At 40.8% G+C, this 25,116-nt stretch overlaps 1 protein-coding gene across 1 annotated transcript in view; it reads left to right on the forward strand.

Moving 5' to 3' along the window:
* Positions 1-1,278: 1,278 nt before the first annotated feature.
* pcdh11 (protocadherin 11) overlaps positions 1,279-25,116 on the forward strand; it is a gene marked incomplete at both ends in the record, with an annotated part of 115,152 nt that continues 91,314 nt past the window's right edge. The window contains 2 exons of the mRNA XM_079229039.1: positions 1,279-1,818; positions 7,406-9,913. Of these exons, the coding sequence (XP_079085165.1) occupies positions 1,279-1,818; positions 7,406-9,913 (3,048 nt within the window). The remainder of the gene's footprint in view (positions 1,819-7,405; positions 9,914-25,116) is intronic.

A 25,116-nucleotide genomic window follows, 5' to 3' on the forward strand; every position in this document is an offset into this window, starting at 1 on the left:
TGTCACTAACTATTGAAAAGTAGTCAATATTCCATGCTAGCATATACTGGCAGGAAGGCATTGCAGAGTATAACTCCTTCATCGTCTTCCAATGACCTACTTGAGTTTTGGCAAATGAGGTTCTTGCCCTTTGGCAAGCATTTGCACATATAAAACAGTTAAAGATTGTGTCGAACAACAGCATGAAATAAAGTGGCAACCAAAGACAAATAGATATGTTAGTACTGTTCAATGATGGTAAAACCCATCTGCACGGGATTTTCTGTTAAGGATATTATCTTAGCATGGATTGTCATTCATTCATTCAGCACAAACAATAAACTGAAAGCTGTTCACAGTTGATGTTGGGAAAACCCATTCGTCAAGATGTAATGAAGTTATGATTAAATTTCACTAATTTGACTGATGCCGGCACCCGCAGTAAATAACACATTGTTGTCTCCTTCCATGGCAGATACTCTAAACAGCGCTCTTATCGTTCTGTGTATGTTTACACACATGGGCGTTCATGAAATATTTGAGCGCTCAATTGTTTGCATTCAGAGCAAATGAGGCTTTCCATTAATGACTGCTGTCAAGCGGTACTATTGTGTGTGTGTGTGTGTGTGTGTGTGTGTGTGTGTGTGTGTGTGCGTGTGTGTGTGTGTGTGTGTGCATGTGTGTGTGTGTGTGTGTGCGCGCGCATGGAAGAACTGAAGCTCAAGGCTCAGTTTGGCTGCCTCCAAATAAGCTGAAGTCTGGATGTGGGGTGCAGTTTATGAAGACACCGCTGCACCATATTGACTGATATTGACTCAGATATATGAGTTAAGTTTTTCTCTTCATCACATTTTTTCCTGCCGGTAGTTCGTGAGCAAGCTTTCAAAGCAAACAATTGTATCACAACACTGGACTCCACTGCTTTCATACTTCTCAATACAAATATGAAACGGTTCATTGCAGCAATGAAATGGATTGATGGAATATGTGAACTACTAACCTTTACGTCCGCTTGCTCAATGGATGTCATCAAAGGTTAATTGTGTAAAACGGTCGTTAATTTGCTCTGAAAGACATGAGCGCACATCCTTTGTATAACTAGTTAGGATGAACAGGTCATGTTGAAATTTCTCCGTGAGGGGAAATAGTACTAATTACAGCAGAACTTGAATGCCATATCATTTTGTGCACTGACATTGCATGTTCTGTCTTTCTCCCTTCTTTTTTGTCTCTCTCCGTCTCACCTCTCTTTTTGCAGAATTGCTGCTGTAGAAGTGAAGCTCCCATCTCCGCTTGAGTATGGACTTAGCAAGTCAGGCCCATGCGCTGGTGGTCTTGCTCGCCTGTGTGGTCTTGCTATGTCAGGCCCAGGAGAGGGACTACACGGTGAAGGAGGAGCAGCCGGAGAACGTCCGCATCGGGAACCTGCGCAAGGACCTGGACCTCAACCTGGACCCCAACGTCAGGTTGTCCTCACCGCTGCAGTTCAAGCCTGTATACAAGACGGGTGACGTGCCTTTGGTGAGGGTGGAGGCCAACACAGGAGAGATCTTTACCACCAGTCACAGAATTGACCGGGAGAAGCTGTGCGCGGGGGTCTTCGCTGAGAAACGCTGCTATTATGAGATCGAGGTGGCCGTGCTGCCGGATGAGATCTTCCGACTGGTAAAGATCCGCTTCCTGATTGAGGATGTAAACGACAACGCGCCCCTTTTCCAGTCCACTGTAATAAACATCTCCATCCCGGAGAACACAGCCATCAATACTCGATACCCGGTGCCCTCAGCATTTGACCCCGATGTAGGAATCAATGGGATCCAACATTATGAACTGGTCAAGGTGAGGCTCACCCCTGTTTCATCTCTCATATAGCACGTGAAAATGAAGAGGTATTTTTTATTTTTCAGGCTGGCTTTAGCTATCTTAATTTTGAAAATAAGTATTAATCAGGGAGGGGTTTGGATAGTAAAACATGTAAAACATCCTAGTGCCAGAAGCTTAATTTCTAACTTAAGTTGATATTACTGTATCTCACAATCCCCATGTTAATTTAATTATATAGTGAATGAGTGAACAATATTGATAGTGAATGATACAGGCCGGATGCCTCTACTGGTACAGTACTGGTACAGTACAACATTACTGGTTTGCTTCATGGACCTAATAGAATAACATGTGTTTTTGTCTCATAAATAGGCATTTTACAAAAAAAAGTACAGAACAATTTAATTTAATAAACCAAGGACCATTGTAGCAATATGTCTTGGAGAAACAATTACAAAGAGATAAAATGGTTGAGAAAGTATGAAATGAATTGTCTTATTAAATAACTCGATGAAAGGCAAACAGAATAGCAGTCTGCACATATTTTGGATGATTCTGACACACTATGCCTGCAGCATGCCACGGGTCTGATTGGTTGACTATTTTTAATCATTAAGTCCTTAAGATATTTACTGTCTTCAGGTTTTTCTTATCATGTTTGGCATGTAATATGATTCAGATTTTGCAGTACAGCTTCTCCTGTAAACCTGCTGTATTGCCAGTGCAGTGCTGTCGTGTATTTCCAAAAAAGAAATTCATTTTGACTTGCTGAATATATGGCCTACTTTTTCATAAAGTAGAATATGTCATAATGCCTACAATGTTTTATACCAGCCATTAATATTTCCATATGCTTTATTTCATAATGAGAGAAGACTATAAAGAAGGGGAATATTTCACCATGTACAGTAATATCTTACTGCATATGCAATCGAAAGTGCATACAAAGCATATATTGCATGTCCAATTTCCAACAACAGGTTACATGTGCTGAACAAAGTAGATTCAAGCATGTGAGAAGGAGAATACTATTTATATTTTTTTAATAGATGTCTCATGCAGAACTAGGAAAAGCTTTTCTTCATCATCTAAATTATGCTTTATTAAACTGCAGTGCAATGTTCCTTTGTTGCCAAATAGAGTCAGCCTTAAATCCAGAAATATATGCACTTTTCATTTGTAGTCTAGACAACCCTCGATGCGTTGTGGATAGATGGATATCGGAGATGACATGAGCTCTTACAAATGAAGTGTAATTAAAGAGGCAGATGCAAGCACTCTGGAGGAAACCCTAAACATAATAAATAAAGAAAGGTTAGTGGATTTTGAGTGCACGGTGCAAAACAGAAATGACATGTCCATATTGGAGTCTCAGCTGAAGTTAACACTGGGTTGGAATGAACAGAACCGTTTCTCTCCGTGTCTGCCTCGAATACCAATTTACATTTTTAGTCCCAGTGCCAAGGCCTCTCCAGTGCAATGTCGTGAATTGTTCATGCCTGGAAAATCACCAACCAAACGTTCTGCTCATTATGATGATCATCTGCAATCATTTTCTTTGCCCTTTTCACAATATAAAGCTTTCTAAAACCCTCGCCTAGACTGTGGTTGTATTATCTTATGCAGAGAATTTATCTTAGAGCATCCTCGGCACTGTGTCCCTGATTCAGTTCTTCTCATTATATTCCCATTGTACTCCAGATTAATTTCCTTGTGTTCCAGGTTCCATAAAAGTAAAACACAAGGAGGAGCTTTAAAGGAACCAGAAACATGTTCAACCTTTGGTATCTTTTATTATTTCAGAAGTGCATTAGAAAGCCAAGGGTTTAGTGGGGAAGGAATGTGCAAGCATTTCCTAGAATAGCTCTTGGCCGCTAAGCCACCCTTGGACTATCTTTGTATGGTCCTGTGAGATTTGTCTCAGAACCTCCCTCAGAAGGATAGTTTGCCCAGTTTCAAGATGCTGAAATTGCTACCATTGTGTAGCACAGTCAGCCATTCTCAATGGTCCACCTCTCCACACGTAGCGTGCCTGCATTGTCAACATATAGAAAGAATGAAAGAAACATTGTAGCCTTTTCTTCTTTACAACATTGTCCTTTTCCAAAGTTAAGAGGGACAACGGGTAATTTCATCCAACACAGTGCTCAGGCATTACACATAATGGTGTAATCACACTTTAAGTGAAACTCTGCCATCAGTGGAATGTGTGTAGTGGTGTGCTACGTCACCAGAACTGCAGAGAAGGCGTCCCAAGAAATGGTCAAGGTCAGAGTTAACAATAACATGCATGGATGGAAGACGATCTCCCATGAAAGCAGATTAGATAATGGTATGTATTCACAGGATAACTCAGAGGCCAACACAGAAACATACTAAAGACTCAAGGAGGTTCTGCTCTTCACGTTGCATGGGACTTTGACTGTTCACAAACATTGGCCTCTTTCCTTATTCCAGTGGTGTATGAGTTACCAGAATCACACACTACATTAATCCAAGGTGCATCTATGTCAGCATCTTTAGACACATTTAAGGCGGGCGTCATTTTCAAGTAGGTTCATGTTGAGCCATGTTCTACTGATGAAGTGGGTGTCCACATTGTGGTTGGGCAATCTGGAGGGCTTTTAACTTTAACCCTTTGCCATCTTACCTAGCGCATCATTTCTTTCTGAAATATGCCTGAGATTTTTGAGTGAATGGAGTGGTCTTTTTGCTGGTACTCCAAGTCTGGGCTTGAATATTTTTATTCCTAAACTGATGCTAACTTTGCATTTGAAGATACTAAATTTATTCAAGCTCCCTTCCCAAGTAGCAAGGAAATTTAGATTAGTGCATTGCATGCTGCCTATAGGCAGTGAATAGGGTTTATGAGCAGAGAGCTCACTGTCAAGCTTTTCCAGTTTTCATTAGCATCCTATTTTGACACATTATCCTCTTCTAAGGGCTGACAAAAAAGACAAACAATTCCCAGCTTCTTTTGTCTTAATTATATGCATGAGATCATGGCCAGGGGCGAAAGTGGTTGAGGGATGGAGAGGAAGAATGAGGGAGGAATGAGAGCGAGAGACAGAGAGAGGGTGAGTCTCTATCAGCATTATAAAGAGGTGCTATAGTTTGTGATGAATAGCCCTCCCCAGTTAGCCCTATCCATGGGCATCAGCGTGACTAGAGTCCTCCTGATATATTCACAGCCCAATCTCAGTCCCCTCTTAGTTTTAATAAGGTCATCAACTTGACTGAAAGATGCATCCACTGATCAGGCGCTGTCTGCAAAACGGGGTTCAGTGTCATCCTTCCCTCATCATCAGCCACCACTGTTTCTGTCAGTATCCCTTTTCATTTAAATTAGCCATCTGTGAATCGATTGTGTACCACACACATGCCACATATACAGTGCCATGATCCCTCTATGATCGCTGCCAAAACCAGTTATGTGGAATGATTGCCAAGTCATCGAAGTTCAAAAAGACATGTACCTGTACAGTACATGTGTGGTGGAAGAGAAAACAAAATAATGGGCATGCTTAGCCGTTTAAAGAGCTTTGTCCTTCTCGCTCACCCTTAGGGTTTCCAGTGAGTGATTCATGCTAGTATTTGGCCTTTTCTTAGCCTGCCCTAGATCTTATCACAATTCACCAGGCTAATTCTGCATTCAGGAGGCACAGCCTGAAAGATAGCTCCCTTCAACGTATTGAAATGCGCTGAGTGCCGTCTTGTCAGTTGTAAAATTGTGTGAAACCAAGACAAAAGCATAGAGGAAATGCTGGCTCATAAATCATTGTGCAGCATTCCCTTTGACACATTCTAACTCAACATCCTACTATTAAATCAGGCTTTGCCAAATATCAGTGCAGCAGATACTCAGATACTGTGCAGAATCTGTGAACTATTCAAACAACTGGGGATTGAGGAGCTCTGTGTGGATGGAGTCGTGCTTAGCAATAGAGCCCCCAGAATGTTATCGTGGACCTTTCACTGATGCCAGAAATAGTTCTGAGAAGTGCATGAAGATTCAGCTTCATCCATAAAACAGTCCCTCTACATTTCCACACATATTGTATATACTGCTTATCCCTAAATGACTCCTTCTTGCCAGAAGGATCACAAAATAAGGTCTGAAAGATCATTGCTGCAGTGTTGGCTGATTTAAGTAGTTCTGTCAATCACTGACATGTTGACAACATTCCCTTGGCAAGCAGTTTTTCAAAGTACATAATAATGTACATGCTGCAGCTGCACGTTTCCTTGTGTCGGCTACAACACTATGCTGGCACAAGGACAGTTCTAGATTGTAAAACCTACTGAGGACTTACAATTTGGTTGAAATGTTACTTCCTTGAACGAGGAGAATGTATATATCTTAATCTCATTTGATAGCTGTGCCTAGACAGAGTAATCTCTTCCAACATTGTGTGCAGCATGAAGCTTATCTCTTTAAAGAGGATGCTTTTTCTTGTTTTACCATGAAACTACTTCTGACTGAAAGAGCTTCAAAGGGCTTCTTTGTTTCATAATGTGCATGCAGCTCATTCATGGGCTTGATCTTCTTCTTCTTTCCTCCCCCTGATCTCTCTTTTTCTCCTTTTCTTTCACTTGTCTCCCTCTCTCCCTTTCGTCCTTCCCTTCCTTCCTCTCTTGTCTAATTTGAAAACATTTATGGATCCATACCGTACCCCATCTGAAATTGTAAATATTAGTGTTAGTTTTTTGGGAGGAAGGCAATTACTCTTAACAGCCGGTGCCAGTTCCTCCGGTTTCTCATGGGGATTACTTATGCATTTGTTTTCAATTTCCTCCGGCTTTACTTTTGCCTAGATTTAGCCGTTCTTGAGCAAAAAGCCTTTCTAATATGCAGGGTTTTTCACTCCCTTCTTTTAATCTGTGGTGATCTGGTCTTGCAGTGTATTTAAATGGAAACTCTCGCTGTTGTGTCTCCATTTCCAGCGTTCTCTCTCCCATTATGAAGTAAAATGTTGCAGGGCTGCCTGCTCTATTCTAACTTGACACAAGATAGGAAGGTAGGGTGAAATCTCATTTTAGTGAAGGCAGAAAAAAGGAAAGGAGAGTAAAGAAATAAATGAATCCCTTCAAGCAGTAGTTGTAAAGAAGGGTGGAAGGACTTGATTTACTACAATGGTTGGTAACATTTGTATAATCATGAATAATTTGACAATTTCTAGGTTTCTAGGGCAACTATTGTATAGTGTAGGTGGGAAATTAGTAAAACAATCTGCTGATTAGCATGTTTGAAGAAGCTTTTGATTAACAGGTGCCATACTGAGATGTGCAGAGCCAATAACCAGCTGCCTTGTTTAAAAATGTCCTGGGTCATTTAGTTTGCTCTTTACATTCATCACTGCCTAGAAGCCGGATCTCAACAAGGGTTACAAACGAACCAGAGAAACCTAAGAAAATACCTCGACAAGCTGTTTGGTTTTCTAAGACAATTGACAAACAAAAAGCAGGGGGAAGAATGCCTGAGAGTATATCATACATCCATATACATCTATATTTTTTTTGACGTGAACAAAGTGAAAATGTGGGTAGAATTTTGTCAATGGTGTTACATTTGAATATTCAAAATGTTGTCTTGTCTTTGCAGAGCGTCAGCGAGTTTGGCTTAGACATCATAGAGACTCCTGAAGGGGACAAGTGGCCACAGCTTATCGTTCAGCAGAACCTGGATCGCGAGCAGAAGGACACCTTTGTGATGAAGATAAAGGTAGAGGATGGTGGCAACCCTCCCAAGTCCAGCACCGCCATCCTCCAAGTCACCATTTCCGATGTCAATGACAACCGTCCCGTCTTCAAGGACACTGAGCTGGAGGTCACGGTGCCAGAGAATGCCCCCATGGGGACATCGGTTGCTCAGCTTCATGCCTCGGACGCAGACCTGGGTTCCAACGCACTGATCCACTTTGCCTTCAGCAACCAGATCTCTGCCTCAACCAAACGTCACTTTGCCATTGACAGCTCTACAGGACTGATCACTGTGAAGCAGCCACTGGACAGGGAGGTGACTCCTGTTCACAAACTCATCGTCCTTGCCAGTGACGGCAGCTCCACCCCCTCTAGAGCCACAGTGATTGTTAATGTAACAGACGTTAATGACAATGTTCCCTCCATAGACACTCGCTACATTATCAACCTGGTTAATGGGACTGTTCTGCTGTCTGAGAATGCTCCCCTCAACACCAAAATAGCTCTCATCACTGTTACTGACAAGGATGCAGATCTTTATGGTAAAGTAGCTTGCTACACTGACCACGATGTTCCTTTTCGATTGAAGCCTGTCTTTAATGACCAATTTTTACTAGAGACAGCTGCCCCCCTAGATTATGAGACGACTCGAGAATATGCAATTAAGATAGTGGCCTCGGATAGGGGGACGCCTCCTTTGAACACTTCAGCTATGGTTTTAATTAAAATCAAGGATGAGAACGACAATGCACCCATCTTCCCCCAGCCGGAAATCCAACTTTCCATTCCGGAGAACAATGACCCCTCTACACAGTTAATAAAAATCAGTGCCACTGACGCAGACAGTGGACATAATGCTGAGATTATTTATACTCTTGGCCCTGATGCGCCTGACGGGTTTAACATAGACCGACGGTCAGGAATTCTCTCCGTTGGCAAACGACTGGACAGAGAGAAGCAGGAGAGGTACTCATTCACTGTCATAGCGAGGGACAATGGCTCCGCGTCCCAGCAGAGCAATGTCACTGTCAGGCTAATCGTCCAGGACCTTAATGACAACAGCCCAGCTTTCACACACCCTGAGTACAACTTTTATGTGCCTGAGAACCTGCCTCTCTATGGAACTGTGGGCTTAATCACAGTGACGGACGCAGATGCGGGAGATAATGCGATTATAACCCTGTCCGTTTTGAACGGGAAAGATAATTTCATCATCGACCCCCAAACCGGTGTGATCAAACCCAATATCACCTTTGATAGGGAGCAGCAAAGCTCCTACACGTTTATGGTTAAGGCAGTTGATGGAGGGCAACCTCCAAGCTCCTCCTACGCCAAGGTCACAATCAATGTGGTAGATGTGAACGACAATCGCCCTGTGTTCGTCATCCCATCCTCCAATTACTCATATGACCTAGTGCGAACCACCACCACCCCTGGCGCTGTGGTCACCAGAGTGTTTGCCATTGACAATGACACAGGTATGAATGCTGAGCTGCAGTACAGCATTATCAGCAGCCTCATCATCACATCGAGGGTCTCCCCTCGAGGTCTCTTTGCCATTGACAAGACAATGGGTAACATAACACTGCAGGAGAAAATAGTGGCAGCTGATCACGGGTTGCATAGGCTGGTAGTCAAAGTCAAAGATCTTGGTCAGCCTGAGTCATTACATGCTATCGCACTTATTCACTTGTTTGTCAATGACACTGTGTCAAACGCTACCTTTATCCAAGAGCAGCTGCGAAAAAGTATGGAGACACCCTTGGATCGTAACATAGGGGACAGTGAGGTAACACCTCAAGCCAATGGATATGTGATTGTTGTCATAGCAATCATAGCAGGGACCATGACTGTCATCTTGGTGATATTTGTGACTGCCTTGGTGCGCTGCCGACAGACACCCAGACACAAAGTGGTACAAAAGGGCAAGCAGAGTGGCGAGTGGGTGTCACCCAACCAAGACAACCGTCAGATCAAGAAGAAAAAGAAGAGAAAGAAGCGATCCCCCAAGAGCCTTCTCTTGAACTTTGTGACCATCGATGAATCCAAGCCTGATGACCCCACACATGAGCATGTTAATGGCACACTGGATCTCCCTGTGGAGTTAGAGGAGCAAACCATGGGGAAGTACAACTGGGCCACAACGCCAACCACCTTCAAACCTGACAGCCCAGATTTAGCCAAGCATTACAAGTCCGCGTCCCCTCAGCCTACATTTCAAATCAAACCGGAGACTCCAGTGGCCCCAAAGAAACACCATGTGATCCAGGAACTCCCCTTGGACAACACGTTCGTGGTGGGCTGTGACTCACTCTCCAAGTGCTCATCGACTAGCTCCGACCCATACAGTGTCTCAGAGTGCAGCTGTCAGGGGGGATTCAAGACTGCAGGGCAAATCACCACCCGACAGGTAATTCATGACTTCCTTTTTAAACCCACCCACACTAGTCCCCACTTACACTCCCCTTGCTGTCCCATGGTAGGTGATGTGAAAGAGGGAGGGTGGCAGCATGGAGCCAAGGGATTTTCCCATACAGACCATGACCATGTCTACATGAATGTCATTTGCACTTAGAAATGAAAAGAATAAAACACAATTTGTCCCAATTAATACAGCAAACCTGTCACTTTACCGTTATTAATTCATGTTTTCCCCCTCCTTCATAAGCACTCATGATTGCATAATCATTTATACAAATATGCAGGTTAATTTCATATTCAAAAGCTTGAGTAATTGCAGCAGTGCAATTATGATGGCTAGCTATTTTAACTCAGTCTGAGTGGTGTGTGGCAATGTAGTCTGATTTAGAAGAGCCTTGGGTAGGTGGCAGTGATTGAACTTTCTACTGATGTATTTGAGGTCAGGGGTGAATGATGCTGTGTGCTAATATATTGGATTGACATGTTTTAAACACGGCATAGTAAAACATTTAAATGGCAGTGGAAAAAGTGTGACGGTAAGAGCACAAAACTAAAAACGTGCTCTTGACGTCCTAAAACAACTTGATAAATAGTCCCACTTTTCGTGGATTAAAACAAAAATATTAGTTGCTGTCTTAGCCTTTGCCAGTGAGGTTTTGTAGGAGAGAATGCTCATTTGAATGCCACGGTACAGCAAAGGGCTTATGATTCCGTAAGAGATGTGCCAAATGCGAAGTGCCCCAATAAATAAAAGCTGGCGAGGGAAATAAATGTAAATCAGAGGTAAGGAGAGGTGGCCTTGCTCAGTGCTGACAGCCAGAGCAGAGCACTGTGGGGAAGACTGAGCACTTCTTGGGGCAGGGGGAGGGGGTCACAGAGATCAAGGTGACGCAGAGCCTTGAGACCAATATACTTAAACACCAAGGGAGCTGTAGTCCATAAAAAGCCTGCTACGCAGACGTTGAATTCAGCCTATAAATGCTCTACTTTAATGACCGCCCCAATTATAGTTATAAACGGCATATGTAGGCACACATTCTTTACATTTTTTAAATTACCTCACAGAGCCTGTAATGACATCACAATAAAGGTTTTCTGTAGTGATGTGTTGTAATTTATGTTAGAGAAGATACTGAAGATCATTCTATCCCGAATACATGGCAGCATGCACAAGTTGATATTTTACCTGCTATCAGCAGCACAATGGACCTAATCAAGGCTGCGCACAGGGTAGCAATTTACTTACATGGATATGTCTCTATCCATATTTCTCCTCGATGTCAAACTTCAAGTTCAATTTTTGTTGCCATTTTCACCCATTTTTATTTGTTGTTTTTCATTTTGTTTGTTTTTTGTGATTTTTATTTTTTTAGGGTTTTGGTGTTGCATTGGCTTTCGTTTGTGTTACTGTTTTGATCATAATTATACCAACTGCCATTCATCCAATTCTGGGTCAATTTCATGATATTGCATCAATAATTGATTTTGTTTGATGAGGTGCTTGCTTTTGTTTGTGTCTAGCCTCATATTGCACACAGTTTTCAGATCTTTGGTTCATGTCTGTCTTTTTGCTCCCAGTACACTTCTGTGTGACATCTATAAGCATTCAAATTCCTCATGGCATAGTTTTGATGAATGACTGTTGATCCTGTGAAGTATTGTGCTTAGGATAATTTATGAAGACACCCACACAGAGTTGATAGTCATTCCCTTCATCCACCTTTTATTTAAAATCCTGGTTAAAAGCTATCTGCCATGGTACATTATACATAAGCCAGCTACATGCCCTTGGTACCAAAGATTAAATTCATAATGTGTTTATACGACACACTGACGAGTTGTCAGGATGATTTCCCCCTCTTACTGGTAGTGACTGCCCTGAAATATGCAGAAATATTCAGAATGTGTTCTACAATTCTGAATTAGTTTCCGTCATGAATTTTATGCATCAAGGACTTAAATTGATTTTCACTTATGTTGCTGATCAGATTGGAGTATTTTTGTCAAAATAATTTCAAAATCAATGAATATATGATTAGTAAACATCCTACCAAATCTTCAAGCTCTATTTGAATCCATTTATTTCGAAGGTACTCTATACTTATTCATATCTCAAAGAGAGGTCACGTTTAGTCAGTTTAATATTCTCATATTTCGGTGCCACATGTTCCCAGAATTTGAATATTATCAAGAAAAATATGGCTCATTGGTTCTACTCACCAACCATATCATCAGTGATGTTAAGCTGATAATACATCATTTCTTTCTGTCCCCTTGAGCAATTGAAAAGTGAAGCCTCCCACTTTAGACATTAGATTTCCCACCAGTTTTAAGTGTGCTTATTTAAAGCCTGTGTCATGGAAAAAAAATAGCATAAAGTTTTGCTTGATGATAATCGTTGGCTGCAAAGGTTAATTAAATGCACTAAAGGGTTAATCACTCGTAGTACAGTATGATTAAAATCACCGTAATTAGGTTTTGAATGAGGCTGATAAGAAGAAAAAAGGCAGCCATCCTTTAAGATTATCAGTGATGCCACGCACTATCTTTGGGGGAGTCACGTTCTCAGGTTCCAAAGTCATGTCACAATAGATGACCAGCTGTCCTGTTTGTCAAAGCTATTATAATGTCATTGCTGCTCGATTTCATCTTTGTGTTCCTTTAAAGTAAATCTATTTTCAATGTCTAAAGAAGAACACTTAAAAAAACACTCCTTCAAAAAGTGTGGTTGGGGCTTTTATCTGAGTAGGTAAAAAGAAATTAGATTTTTAAGAGATTTTTCCAAATGTGGCTGTTAAAACAAAAGCTACATTTGGTTTGTCAATGTCAGCTATTCAGTCTCTCTGTAAGCCTAAACCTAATAACAGAAGTCCAAAACTAAAGATCACAGGCAGGTCTTTGTGTTTTTCTTTTTTGTTCATCAGAGTGACAGATGGTGCTTTAGGGCCTTTACAGTGATCTCTCTTTGCCCCACACCCTCCTACGCACCTAAAGCAGCTGGAAATAAAGCAAAGACTAAAAGCCTACCCATGGAATAACGATGCGGAGGGCACAAAGGAGGAGATGATTATGGTGAAGGTCACCAACATGTTTTCGCAGACTTTACAGATGTAGCTGATAAAGAGTAAAAGCTTGTTAAAATACTTCAGAGACCACCGATTTGTGTCACCATATGGCTTCATTATTCAGCGAGAGCTGTACTTGCAAATGCAAACCTCCTCCCTCCCCTCACCACTCTGCTCAGTTTTTACGCATCTCATCGTTTTCTTTTAACCCCTTCCCCTGTGATATTAGAGGTCAATCTGCCTCCAGTGAGGAGCTCTTTTGAGTGTATGTACTTTAGCGGAGGGAGATCAAATGAGCACCACCCTGCTTGAGTGATCTCAGACATCACCATGAATATGCAGGGCATAAAAAGGCTAATACATTCTTTTGTTTGGCACATAATTCTGGGCACACGGAGCACATAGGGTCACTGCTTAACAAAACTCCTCCTGTGGCTCAATGTAAGAAAAGCTGCTGTTGGTGTTTTTGTAGTATCACATACACACACATTGCAATTTCAACTTAGACCATTAGAGTTATGCCGTCTTAAAAATGTAGTTTATTATATTATCTTCATGAAAAAAGATGACATTATAAAACGATTGGCAGCATTGAACTCAACCTTTGCATGCAGTCATGTATTTGTGTGGGCGACGGTATGGGCCTTTCACACTAGCCACCCGTGGTCTGATGACAAAGCGCTTGTGCTGACTCATAATGGGTGCATAGCCAGGGGTTTGAAGCCACAATTTTAAAAGGCTAACTAGGCTTGTTAATCAAATATAATAGTGTTAAATCTTCGCAACTGGCTTTATTTAATTTTATTATCATTATTTTTTTTCTGTTGAGTCATTGCATCTGTGCATCACTGTGCCTTGCTAATGTAAGCACCATCAGGTCAGATTCTTCCTATTTCAGATATTGGCAGATGTGTTGCTAAACTTCTTAGGAACAGCAAAATGTCATATTCTGTACATATCAGAGGACCCACTGGCAAGGGTCCGAAAGAAAGAGTGGGCTTAATTTGATCCAAATGGCTTTTTGAGGGGGAATGAAGAGTGCTGCACTAGTGTGGTGGGAAACAAAAAGACAAATTGGGAGTGATAATTGGATTGCATGCTCTGATAAGTACAGGAAAATGCACAAGCATGTGACACTTGTAGCATTCTTCAAGGAAACCTGACAAGATAATGACTTAATTGCCAGCCGTGCCTTGAAGAATGCTTTTTTTTTTAATCTTCTACACTCTCTTCGGAGATTTTTTATTCAGTGTTCAGTGTAGCCTCACACTGATAAGGCTACAGCTTAGGCTGCTCAGAGCTCGATGATATTGTAACTACAATCTCCCTATATCTGTCTGTCTCTCTATATTTCAGGAGACGGCACTGAAACCACCACACTATGGCACACTCTGTGGCACAGGTACAGCTCGCTCCCACAGGATTAAAATCAATCTCTAGCTTCCACTACCTAAAGCCAGACAAAGAGAGAAAAGAGAGAGAGAGGGCAGAGGGAGGAAAGAAGGAAGGAGAGAACTGAAGAGCTGAAACAAGTACTTTACTGTCTCTACAGCCTCAAACCCCATCTCTTCATACAATCGAGAGAAAAGATGAACTTGGAGGGGAGGGGCGAACGGGGGGGGGAGCTCAGAAAAAAGAGAGACGCTTCATGTTGCCTGGCTGAAACTTGACAAAGCTCCTCCTGTGAATTTGAAATGCTTTATTGAGTCGTATGCTACTACTTACCTGTGTCAGTGAGGACAATACTGTATGCCCTGGACCCTCCTCACAAAACGTCCCTCTCCAGCACTCACTGTAAAATAGGTGTTAAATACAGTCAGTAGATCTGTAAATTATGTTTATATTTATGTATGTCACAGAGTTGATGGTGTTTATATTTATTGATTCCATTTCTTTGCTTTGTTTTCAAAACTGCCTGGTGGCCATTTTCTTTTCTTACTTTCTGATTCTTGTGTCTTTTGACGTTGCTCTCTCTGAGCTTGCTCATGGAAGTAATGACCTATAGTGTATTTATGCTGCGAGGTCTACAACCTGTAGGCTTCCATTAGTACTGAGCCCACATCACAGTGTACCTTTTCTGTCAACTTTGGCCTCTTTCTGTCCCAAGTTTGATGCCACCGGTAGCATTTGTAGTGAAGACGTGTGGCTAACGTTACGGAGCAAGGCATGGCCCCACAATACCACCACGTTTGTAGTGATTTACAACCATGCTACCGATCGCCATGCTGTTATTAGAGTGGGACGAATGGTTGGACAAGTTTAATACTTTGAGCTAAGCCACAATCACAAGGGACTAACTGCTGGGGTTATAATCAAAAGCGGTTTATGTAGGGCAGATTTGAAGACCACTAAGCCTGACCTTTTGTGTTTTGCTTTAAATTCGGATGTGATTTAACCTGTGAGAATAATAATAATCCTTGGGCAGTCTTTAAAATGAGTTGTTGGGCTTTAGCAAAAATTACTTGACTTTATGCACATATTTACATTGACAAAATATATTTTCTGACGAGAAGAACATTGAACACCAAACTGAAAAGGAAAGCGGTTTAAAAACAGCAATAAGTTAAGATTTGACAGAAAACCCACTATGGTGCACTTACTACTTCTGAGCCATTTTGTTCGAAGCATCAATTTGCTTCCACTGTTTCTTCACCTATAACATCATTATGGTACAGTTTGTCCTGCCTAAAATAATTTATAAAGTATACACCAATAAATGGCTTGATGGGTTAGCAGCATTGTTGTTCAATAGTCCTGTTAATTGGTAAGCTAAAGACTGCTTTGATAGGTAAGGCATAACAGACACCTACAGCACATACATGTAACCATAGAATTAGAGTCATTAAAATAGACATAGCCTGTGTATTCAATTGGAAATGTACAGATGGACTCCGCCAGAGGCCATTTCCCCTCTTGTGAGAGCCTATATATAGTTAAATGAAATCACTGCACGGACTGCCTTTTTGATTTTGTTCCGGACTTAATATGTCATGGTTCTACAGACTATGTCTATTTTAAAGCTTCTAATTTTATGAGTTGCCTCTTTTTGAGGCAAGTTGTTCTTGTTGAAGGAGGTATATTCATGTAATTATGGTATCAAATGTATTCACTACTGCGTAGGAGCCACAGTATGACATATACATAGCATCCTAGCACTGTGTAATGATTAGATTTGCCTGATCTTTGGGGAAAAGAAAAAAAAAACTCATACATGGGGGAGAGCTTTTGTCCTTGTAAGGGAGACAGACAACCTCACTTTTATTCAATGTGAAGTACAATATGCACCTTACATGATCTTTGTAATTGAATTTGATTTGCCAGTGTGGAGAAAACTGTAAATGTTTTGTTTATGTATGTGTGCGCTTCTGAAATTTATTAAAGTCTTTTGCATTGTATTGCATTTTTGACGACTCTTCTTATTCATTGCTTTGAGCATCCAATATTAGTCTGCATCACTCAGTCAGTTCAGTTTTCTGTACATGTGACTGTATCTGCTTTATGAGAACAGTAAGACTAAAATAAGGCACAACACCCGTAACAGAATAATCATTTATTGTTTTCATAAACAGTTAGCCAGGAGCATATAGTGTATGTCAAATAGGCTGTGGCCTGGAGATGTATATGTACGGCTGTGTTGGTTTCGACACTATTAATTGGTCCATTTCAGCACGAGAAAAGCTGCCCATTCCTCCTTTTCTTCTACATTTTGCAACGTACTTAACTCGGAGACTAAGATGGAGAAATGGTGTAGATATACATCGCTCATTAGGAACAGATTACAAATAAAAAAGTTATGGAAATTTGGTTAGAGCACATCCTTTGAAGTGCACAGACAGAAAACAGCAGAAGAAAAGCTTTTTTTGGAACCACACAATATTTTTTGGTTTCTCCTCCATGAGAGCTGATAATGATCATTTGATAATGATAACCCTGCTATTATGATGTACAGCAGTACACAAACACAGGGTGTTGCACATCTGAGAGGAAGATTGATGCTGGAGGATGCAATAACCGCTGCTCTAACATTGTGTTATGCAGTGTTTATGCGGATTTGATCCAAAAATACAGACTTGAAAGGCATAAAACAAAGCCAGAAAGGAGACAACAGAAAATGTTTAATTGCTTATCAAAGTTACCTCATATTTTAAAACTGAGAAAGAGATAATCAGTTCCCTCAGGGAAAGATTCCTTGGTGATTTGAGAAAATTATGCACAGCAGAGTCGAGCATTCTCTTATGGAGAGTGCATAAATGTCAGCCTTCTATTTATAGATAAATGTAAACCTGCTAAATGCCCCGTTCTTTCTTTGAAAAAAAAAAAACACAGAGCTTGAGTTGATCACAAGGTAGTTGTCTCTCTTTGAGCTAGATAAATTATGATTAGATTTTTTCTTGTTTTTCATAATTAAGTAATGAACTGTTTTCAAATGAGCCATAAATAAATAAATAACTCCAACAAAGCCACAGCGTTAATGAGTCTTAACATTTGTGTGTGAAGATAGAGTAGGCGATAAATGCATTCTTCTGCTTCAGTGTAGAGTCAAAGGTGAGAAAGAAGGGAAGGCAGGAAAGAAAAAGATTTAGTGGAAGCAGGAGTTGCCGGTCTAGTTTATAACAGAAAATGTCTTTGTCCTTGGACTATTTTGTTGTTGCTCATCTGTACACACAGAAATGTGCCGTTTTTACGGGTCTCAGCTTGCGCTTGTGATTTTGGTCAGCTCACGTTAAGTGCATTTCCAGTGTTTTTACCATCTATAAAATGATTTTTAAAGGTTGACCCATGGTTGTATTACAGTATGTGACTGAGGGAAGTAATTCCAGAGTTGCTTCATGACATATTGATTCATGATTTATGAAGTCACAGTATTCAATTACATTGAACAGGCCAGGATGCTAGTTATATATATATATTATGTTTGATTACATTTAATGCAATGATATGTCTGCAGATGGAGAAACATATACAGACCAGCACAGAAGAGCTTGCACAGACACACACAGCAATTCATTATGCTGCAGTGGAGAGGCTATCCATATGGTCTTCATTAATTGTACTTTTCATTGTTTTCGATTTTTTTCACAATTTTCAGTATGGCTACCAGGCTTTTTCAGTAAAGCTTGTGAGACAGTAGTTTTCTGTTATATAACATCTTCAAAGGCACTGCAATTATCAAGCATACATGTGTATGATCAGTTGTGAATAATGTATTTTAAGATGAACCACATATAAAGTTAGTCATGTGAAAAAAATAGAAGTGGTAAAAGCCCAGTAACCTTCCACAACCTTGATAATGCAATCAGTACAATCAGTACCTCACTCCTGTTACCAATTCTTCCCCTCTGATAAATGTAACATAAAACCAGAATCTATTTGTTATTCTGTGGATAACATTGCAAAGAAGCTATCAAGATGGCAAAACCTTTTTTTTTCCTTCACATTACATTGATTTTACAAGTCACTGACATTGTCCGCTGAGATCACAGTCATCTGCTGCAGATGGTATCGAATGACAATTCAAGATTACAGATTGCAGCAGTTGCTGTCTCAGCTAACTTTTTAAAAAGCAATGTGCATTGAGTAATCTGAGCACCACTACAAAAAACATTTCTCTAAACTTGTATGAAATCAGTGTTTGAAGGTCAGTTTGGATTTTTTTTCTCCCTCTCTACAAGTTATGAATTTTATCCTTTTGGCAGCCACTCACACATTCATAAAATCCTAACACCTTCCAATCCTTGTGTTTTCAGTGGTGACATCAGATGTATTCAATTTCAAAGGGGCTTTATTTATATGCATAAACTAAAATAAAAATTTCAATAACAATATTCCAAAAGAATCAAAATACAATTTGTCAAAATATTTGGACAATACACCATCACAAAATATGAACATTGATACAGCATTGATAGTATATCCTTATGCCTGTTTAGGATGTGTGCTGATGAATGATTTATGTTCAGGGAAGGATGAAGTCAAGTATAACAGCTTTATCATATCTCCAGTTAACAGTAATGTTATGGAGCGTACTTATGGAACAGAATAATTCATTCAGTAATCATCTCTCCAATTACATTTCAACAGATCCCATCACACTGTGTTTTGTGTGTCTCGGCCTTTCACTATCCCTCAGGTCGTGGTCTGTTGATTCATATTGGGCAGCAAGATGTAGCTTGTCTCCTTCACCTCTGAGTAATTCTTAATTTTAAGAGGGTCACGCTCTTTGAACTCTGAAATTACAGAAATGAACTTGTCAAAGTAAATGGTCCTCATGTCATCAAATGTTTTACATTTCCCTAAATGTGCTAAATACAAGATTGGGAGAATTTCTATTGCCCTCTCAACATGACTCATGGGCGTTACATTATTCCCAAGAGTGTTCTGCTAAGTCCCTCACTACTGTGCTGTGAGGGACGACTACTGTACTGTGCAAGGCTAGTACATGTTGCAAGAGTGCCGGGCTTGTTTTGCTCTCAAGACGTTCTGCTTTAATGGGTTTATTTCAACCTAGATCCTGATATTTTAGTAGTTTTTTTTATCTTTCACAAAGGAAATCTCTGACAGATGCAACTTGTGTGCGTTCAATTTCTGTAATCTGTTTTCGAATATAGGTGGAATGAGTAAATTAGCTCGCTAACTAGCCAGCAGCTTAATGAGTTAAATTGATCGACTTAATGATCCATTCACACACTTTTCACAGCAGAGGAAAATACATCGCTATCGCCTGATGAGTTACAACTTTGTTTCGGCTCATTTTATGTAGTGTACCATGAAAGCTGCACTTGTCGCTAACTGACCCGCTTCTAAATGAGTGATATTTCACAACTTTATCCCATGTTTCATCCACATCAAAATCTACTTTCTGTACTCTAGTCAAAGAGTAGGACAGCACATGGTTAAAGCGAGATAATGTGTCAATCACAACACAGCAACAACGCAAAGAACTGCAAAAAAATTGAAAGGGCTAACCCAAGGTGGAACCGAAAGATGGCCGCTTCCGCAACGCTTCCATAGCTGTCATGCGCTAGCTAATGGGGCACCCTCACGAGCACAAACATGCACTAAAAGCACGCGCAGCCAGCCGTGCTATTTAAAGAAAGCAAAGAGAAACTACCCCTACACAGAGAGAGAGAGAGCGACTTCATTACATTTGCCATTACTCCACTGTATCTTGACATAAAAAATAATACCATTATGCTGCTATCATAATGCTCTGAATATCGAGTTTCCTTTATTCAAGGAAGTGGTATTTTGGAGTTTTGTTCTTCGACTAAAAGCAATGCCTCTTGTTTAAGTGTTCAAGAAAGAATATGATACATGCTTTAAATTGATCATGCATGCTCTGTGTGTCCATGGAGAGGTGTAGGTCAATTAGCCCAGCAGCGAGCATACAGAGTATGTTGTGAAGTTGTCCTGAAGCAATACTGACTGTTTAAGCAGGGGCTATTTATGCATGTGCTGTGCAGTGGAGCAGGAAACAAGAAGATGCTGTCTTTCTGTTGCACTCCACTCAAGGCAACACTCGGCACAATTGCTGCCAAATCTCTGCCAAACTGAATAATTCAATCATCCCCCATAGCTGCGGTGGTCTAGCTACCTTTGTGTGTGCAACAATCAAATCAGTGTGGAAGCCCGCCGAGTGGTTCTTTCTGAGACACTGAGTAGCTCTACAGCCCGGAGATTGTTTTCATTGAAAACAATTCTGTTGATTAAACGAGGTGTGACTGTGGAGCGGGGATCAGAGGAACATCGATTGCTTGTACAATTGTTTGTTCCTTGTTAAAAGTGTGATCTAAAACAGTAGTTGCTGATAGTGTGCAAGGAGCATATGGTTTGCTTGTGTGCCTGCAAGACAGTAGTGTGTCTCTGTCTTCCCTAAAATATCCCAGGTAGAGGAATCCACCGTGATCGTTCGTGTAGGATTAGCAGTGCCCTCACAATTGACAGGCATTCTACATGTTTGGTGATGTACTTGCTTTGACATGGTTTTGTCAGTGCTTGATTGTTTTGTTGAGTAGATGTTACTCCAGTTTTACCAGTAGGGATAAGTGAGCTTTACAAGCACTCTTTAGGAGACACACGCTACCTCTCACCCCACCCCTCTTTGATCACAAGGTCACTAATCCCACCCAAGCACACAACCAAAAAACAGTAAAGAAAAGACAAAATGTATTCATATTGTTTGCTACAAGGTGTATCAGCATTCTGTGGACTTCTGCGACGGCCACATAGAGGTTATTTGCATTGAAATTTACCCTCATTTTATCCTCTTTGCTAGACAGGTTTTCCACTGTATGCTTCAATCAATCATGCTGCTTGGGCTAATAAATGCAGTTTCCAAATCTAGCCACGTCCCACTTAGGGTCATTGTTCAATACTCTGTGGTGCTGTCAATATTCTAAAGCAGAGGCTCTTTTCTGAAGTGTAACTGAGCTGTATGACTAAATGAGTTCCAACAGTTTTAAATTAATGCAATTGAACACTGTAGTGCTGCACTTATAGTGTGCGGCAGAATGCTAACATTATACCATTCATCACAAAAACAACCATTCCTGAAAGTGATGTTTTAGCTCGAAAGATTAAACTAGTGCTAAGGACAATGTCATGACAGGATGCAGTTGTTGCATGCTTGCATGCTGAAGGTAGCCAGACTGAGAGGCTGCAACTTAAGATATTGTTCAAGGAGAGCTGTGTCTGTTTCCTCCTTAATCCTGGTAATCCTTGTGCAGAATTCTTGATTTGCTTTTGTAAAAGAGATTGGGAGATGATTAAGATGCTCGTCCGCCTCCTTAGAATAGCTGATAATCTGGTTTGAACAGAGGACTCAGGGGGTATTTAGCCTGCCTTAACATTTGCCCAAGCAGATGGCGTTGAAGGGGGAAGGTGCAACCTTAGCCCCCAACACCCAACCGCCTCCCTTTTCTGCATGGTCCACTTTGAAAAAAAGAAGAAGAAAAAAAGAACAGTGGAATGATAATCAATGTTGTTTATTTTGCTGCTTGACTCTTTAAGTACTTTCAGCCAGATTATAGGCTTTTGCAAGGGATAATCGGGAGACCGCAGACAATTGCCTTTTTCTATCCTGACAGTATCCCCCCACGAATGCGTAAAGAAGGCGATTTAAACTTGATGCCGACTCTTAATTCCTGATTAGTCCCATTGCAAACCCTGTTAAAATTAACTGGACACTGCGCTAATTACTGCATTTTAAACACCCCCTGTTCTGGTGCAGTGGACCAGCCATATCCAAGCACGAGAAGACATGCCATGAGTCATATCCCCATAAGTACTCACGTTTGAAGCTGCTTGTTGCTCAATGTGATGACACTCGCACTACAGACCCAGAAATCTACTCCAGGGTAACTGTAACACTTCACGACTGAACAGTCAGTGTGCTGACTTCTTCTGACTACAGACGGAGGCAAGCCCTTTCTCTTCTATGTTGTGCAGTAAAATGAAAGACTAAAAGAAAGAATCACAATAGATGTCAGGACAACTCCTATTTGCTCGAGTTCACTGCATATCATTTCACTGTGGCAACTAAAAGATGCAGTATCATGTCGTTCTAATCACATGCAATATGTAAGCATATAAGCTATTATGTTGTTTATATCGGGTTTCTAAGCAAACATCTCAAACCTAGTGCCTCTGGCTATTTGCTCAGTTTGGACTGGACACTTGCAACAAAAGAATTTGTCTGATGAGATCAGCCCATTAATTAATTAGAGCTTCCCATGACATAAGCAGGATGACTGTGGAAAGGTTTCCACGTATGGAAGGACTGTTTAACCAAAGCATTTGATGCTTTTCCTTCGTCCTTTGTGCATTTGTGTTCTATAACAGGATATTGTACATGGCTGTCAGGCTCAATCTGGGGCAGAAACATAAAAGACAAGCAGAGGCCGCAAATGCATCCCGCTCAAACATTTACACAGTGCAAGTTAATCCAGACGTACACAAAAGCATGCTGATTTTCTTTCTGTGCTCTCACTTCATCCAGTGACAAGCAAAATGGTTCAAAGTGAATGCTTGAAAAGCACTCTAATGTGAATATCTGATTACATTCAAAGCAGTTTGTACAAGACCCACGAACAGTGCACGTTATAATTGCAACTACATCCACAGCTTGATATCTTTGTGTCATAGTTGCTATGATTAATGCCGTAATTAGATTTTTTCCCTTGTCATCAGTGCTGTGCTTTGTAAGTGCTTCCTCATAATAGAAACACACTGCATGTCATGTGCTTGAGATGTGTATGCAAACTGCACATCAGCTTAGAGGTATGCAAAGAGCCATTAGCAGAGAATGATAGATGGTGAACCACAAAAAAAGCTAATGCTAGTCAGTGGTTTCCACGCATTATACAGCTCCTTCTAATGGCTTGGATCTCTACCTGCATCAGTGATAGGACACTGTTGGTTCATTGAGTGGAAACCACAGCACAACAAAACAAACAACCTTTTAACAAGCGGTTTTAAAGTTTTGATCTAATCACGTTTCTCCATCAGAAGCAGCTACACTTTGTTTTACTGAATAGCATGTTGATTTTAATATACAATATCTAGTAATGTAAAATATAGTTTTAGTGCCTGGCATCATGTTCCACAATACCAGAGCAACATGAAAGCATCACAGAATCAGAGATAATTTGGAAGAGTGATATTTGGAAGTGTGTGATATTCACTGATGCTCATAAAGAATGTATGTGCACGAAGTCTTCAAAAAGAGCAGCAACTCGTTCCCAGGATCAATCAGACAGATTACATGTCATTTTGACAGTTTTTTTGTTGCAGAGGTCTTTGTTGCTTGGCCAGACAGTCATTATGAAGTGAAATGGCTTCACGTCATGCTGCGCAATGAATTTTGAAGGAAATTGCTGCTTCCCACACACCCCTCGAGATGCCTCTTTCGCAGTTATGTCTTGGTTATAACTGTAACCTTTTTTTTGAAAGAACTGACTTCATTTACAGTTTCTCCCGGGTAAGGATATTGCAGTTTCTGCACTATCTTTTACAAGTAAAACCAATGAAACAGGAATCTGACCACTTTCACAATCCTTATGGTGTATGGTCTTCCTCTGCAATAAATACATATGTAGCCAATCTAATGGGATTAGAATAGTTACATCGGAAACACTATTAACCCATTTCAACACTTTATTTTCAATTTCACTTCACCTCTTCCTATTTCGAAGATCCCATGTACAGACCACTAGGTTTTCTCCAAATCAGTTTTCCTCTGCTTGTGGTTCACTGTGATTGAGGTTACAGTCTTGGTTTTCAGCAAAAGAGAAAGACCCAGGCATCCAGGAGAATTGCACATGTATTACAGACAAATTCGCTACATATATTACCAATGCTCCACACATACAGACAGGCGCTCCTTGTGATGGAGCACACATGCTCAAGCCCAGAGGTAATGGACAACACTTCAGTGAATTGTGCCGACCTTATTGTATTGTGTGGATGATTGTGTTATGCTCCCTCAGATAATGACTGTGCCCTACTTTGACTTTGAGGCAGTGACCTGAAATAAGGCACACAAGTGAAATCCGAACCTGGATGAACCTGGAAGTGATTAAGGTCACCCAGGCACACCACATTTGTTTGACCCCCACCGCTCGTGACTCACATCGACCAATGTCTGCAAATCATTGGGAGTCTTTTGTGGGATTCCTCCTCAATGCAAACATTGGCCATTTGACAATATTTTTGGGAAGAGTTTCAGGATGATTAAAAACACCTGCGAGAACAGACCCAGATTTATTTTTAAGTTCCTTGTTGTCCTGGGAGGTGCAAGAAAGCATGTTGTTCACTCCTTACATGACATACGGTCTTTAGATTTCTGGTGACAAATGTAAAAATAGTTCAGCCAAGTCTTCCCACACATAATCTTCTGGATGCAGCCAGCTCTTGCCGATAGGAACCACAATACTCATATTTTCACGCTTCAGTTGGCCTCATTTGTTTTCGACTGGGCAACAATATGATATATGGTGTAATCGATAAAAGGTGCTCAGCATGCTGCTACTCATGTGTCCAATACTGCCATGTACTCACTATGGGTGCTGACTGCACAGAGGGAGAGTCACCGAGGTCACACATAGTTCAAAGGCAACTATCAGTGAAA

Source organism: Taurulus bubalis, assembly GCF_910589615.1.
Source record: "Taurulus bubalis genome assembly, chromosome: 13".
In the NCBI taxonomy this organism is placed as follows: domain Eukaryota; kingdom Metazoa; phylum Chordata; class Actinopteri; order Perciformes; family Cottidae; genus Taurulus; species Taurulus bubalis.